Here is a 3173-nt window from a genome sequence, read left to right on the forward strand (position 1 = left end):
GCCCTCTCCTCAGTGCTGGAGACCACAGGACATGTCCTGACTTGTCTCCTCCATTGCTCTCTATTATGTTTGGTGCCCTGGTCTCATAATCACTCTGCGCCCGGATCTTCACCCCCCTGCTCGATTACACAGACCGTACTGGATCCCCCATTTGCCCCCCCTCCCTGGCTCTTGTCCCCATCCCCCTAAAATTAATCACAAAAACTAACAATGACCTTCCTAAAATGGTGGCACGCCGCCTCCAGTGCGTCACTTCCGGGCTCTCGGGCCGCTCTGCCTTATAAACAGCGTTCCGCTTCCGGTCTCCCTCCTTTTCCGCAGCGGCCGCGTCCTGAGAACATGCCTGTGAGTGCGGGGAGCGGAGCGGGGCCCGGGCGGCGGGAGCGGGGCAGCACCGGGGCTGAGGGGGTATATGGTGGCGGGCTCTGCCGGGGGAAGACTGAGGGACGGGGCGCTGACAAAGATGGCGCAGCGGGGCCTGGTGTGGAGGCCTCCTGCATCGGCCTCCTATGAGCAGGGTCTGCCCTCCAGGGCCCCGGCCGGGGGAGAGCGCTGATCTCTGCTGATGGGGACGAGAAGGCTCCGCGGCCCCACTTACTATGGCCACCTGTGTGTGGCCTATGCAACGGAGGCTGGGGGGTGAGGCTCTGCGTCCTCTACAACGATGGGGGGGGCTCTGTGGCCTCTACAACGAGGGGGGCGGGGGCTCTGTGGCCTCTACAACGGGAGGCTCTCCTGCTGTGACTGGGGGGAATTCAGGGCCTGGGCTCATCAGTGCGGGGGAACATCAGAGAATGTTGAGGACTAAAATCATTGTGTATTTTATTAATATTTGGGGTGTCTCCTGCAGCTCGCAAAAGATCTCCTGCACCCCTCTCCCGAGGAGGAGAAGCGGAAGCACAAGAAGAAGCGCTTGGTCCAAAGTCCCAACTCCTACTTCATGGACGTGAAGTGTCCAGGTGAGTGTCCGGAGGGAGGGGCTTGTTACTTCCTGTGAATAGTCTGGAGAGAGAGGTGTGTGTGTGTCTTCCTGTGAGGGGACCGGAGGGATGGGTTGGTGTGTGTGTCTCTTCCTGTGAGGGGACCGGAGGGATGGGTTGGTGTGTGTGTGTGTCTCTTCCTGTGAGGGGACCGGAGGGACGGGTTGGTTGGTGTGTGTCTTCCTGTGAGGGGACCGGAGGGACGGGTTGGTTGGTGTGTGTCTTCCTGTGAGGGGACCGGAGGGACGGGTTGGTGTGTGTGTGTCTTCCTGTGAGGGGACCGGAGGGACGGGTTGGTGTGTGTGTGTGTGTGTGTGTGTGTGTGTGTGTGTGTGTGTCTTCTAGTGAGGGGACTGGAGGGGGGATTGTGTGTTACTTCCTGTGAATAGTCCGGAGGGAGTGGATTGTGTTACTTCCTGTGAATAGTCCGGAGGGAGGGGATTGTGTTTGTCTTCCTGTGAATAGTCCGGAGGGGGGGTGTCTTCCTCTGGGGGGGGTGAAGTGAGGACTGTCCCTCTGTGAAGGGTGCGGTTGGAGGAGTCCCTTCTTGCAGCGTCTCAGTGTCTCCCTCTTCTCCCCGCAGGTTGTTATAAGATCACCACGGTGTTCAGCCATGCTCAGACAGTGGTCCTGTGTGTGGGCTGCTCCACGGTCCTCTGCCAGCCCACCGGTGGCAAGGCGCGATTGACAGAGGGTGAGTTGTGGCTGCAGTTACTACCGTTCTATTCCTAGCTCTGCACGCTGGTGCTCTGAGGCCTAATCCCGCCAGTCCTTTGTGTGGACTGTAGGTCCTCTCCTGGCAGCGAGCCTCTGTCTGGGCGCTCTCCTCTATGGGAAGGGTGCATTCTTTGTTCGGGGTTGGTGTATCCATTTTGTTGCTGACCTCCTTCTCCCCACAGGTTGCTCTTTCAGGCGGAAGCAGCACTAGTTGTGGAGGCTCCGGATCCGCGCGGCGGTGCCCTGTATGTCTGGAGAGCGGACTGCACGTGGCGGGGACTGGGCTCTGCTCGCATCAGGACACTGTAGCCTGTACCCGCCTGTCAATAAATTTTGGATACAATTTGATGTACCGCATTCAGTGTATATTTGTGGGGGTCCTCATGCTGTGATCATGGCGAGAATTGGGGGAGTGGAAGTATGGAGGGATCTTGCATACGGGCGTAGGAAGGAGGAGGCTATGGAAGGAAGCCAGGACCATAAATCTGCCTCCAGCTGGGAAAAGATACTGGGGGTGGGTGCCCTGCGAGTGCCGACTGATGGCGGTTATCAATATGGCAGCCTCCAATGCAGTAAATCCCGAGGTGCGGCCCCCTTCCTGGTGTCATACTTCAGTGCTCGGCGCGCTGTGCAGGCTCCTCACTGTAAACAGGACTCCTGCACAGGAATGTGATTCAGGCTAGTTTCACACTTGCGTTGTTTTCCTTCAGTCGCAATCCGCCGTTAACGGATTCCGCTGCTTCCCATAGACTTGTATGGACAACTGATTGCGACTGATAATCCTGCGATGCTTACGCCGGGCGGAAGGAACGCAGCATGTAATGTTTTTTGCAGGGCTGTGGAGTCGGAGTCGTGGAGTCGGAGTCGGAGCTCATTTTGGTGGAGTCGGAGTCGGTATAAAATGCTCCGACTCCTAAAATATATAATAAATTGGGGACAGGAGTGCAATGCAGAATGTGCTGAATATTTTACTAAATAATAACATTTAGTATAATGCTTATATTTAAGTGAAAAATTTATTGTAGTATAATGTGAACATCAGACATTTAATTGTTTTTATGATACAATAATCAAGATATTTGGATAGAACATAAAATATTTATTGGATACAACTTTTAGAACACAAAAAACTAATAAATTGTAAATATGTAATATTATATATATATACACAGTGTATATACACACACAAGATATATATGTAATCTACTGTATATTACATAGTGTATTACATATTTACAATTTATTACAGTTTTTTGTGTTCTAAAGTTGTATCCAATAAATATATTTTATGTTCTATCCAAATATCTTGATTATTGTATCATAAAAATTATTAAATGTCTAATGTTCACATACACATATTCATGTACTACAATAAATTTTTCACCTAACTATAAGCAATATATGTAGGAGTCGGAGCCGGAGTCGGAGCAAGAGAATTTGAGGAGTCGGAGTCGAAGGTTTGGCTTACCGACTTCA

The 3173-nt window shown here is 52.3% G+C and overlaps 1 protein-coding gene across 1 annotated transcript; it reads left to right on the forward strand.

Moving 5' to 3' along the window:
• The first annotated feature begins 242 nt into the window (after positions 1-242).
• RPS27 (ribosomal protein S27) lies at positions 243-2045 on the forward strand. The gene is made up of 4 exons (XM_075330483.1): positions 243-345; positions 851-959; positions 1564-1674; positions 1880-2045. Exons 1-4 carry the CDS (start codon positions 340-342, stop codon positions 1906-1908), a joined length of 255 nt encoding a protein of 84 aa, XP_075186598.1. The 5' UTR covers positions 243-339; the 3' UTR covers positions 1909-2045.
• The last annotated feature ends 1128 nt before the right edge of the window (positions 2046-3173 follow it).

The sequence above is a fragment of the Anomaloglossus baeobatrachus genome, chromosome 12, assembly GCF_048569485.1.
Source record: "Anomaloglossus baeobatrachus isolate aAnoBae1 chromosome 12, aAnoBae1.hap1, whole genome shotgun sequence".
Classification (NCBI taxonomy): Eukaryota; Metazoa; Chordata; class Amphibia; order Anura; family Aromobatidae; genus Anomaloglossus; species Anomaloglossus baeobatrachus.

Coding starts and splice junctions, on each gene's coding strand:
- RPS27 (XM_075330483.1), top strand. Junction 960..1,563: donor CATGGACGTGAAGTGTCCAG/GTGAGTGTCCGG, acceptor TTCTCCCCGCAG/GTTGTTATAAGATCACCACG. Junction 1,675..1,879: donor CAAGGCGCGATTGACAGAGG/GTGAGTTGTGGC, acceptor TTCTCCCCACAG/GTTGCTCTTTCAGGCGGAAG.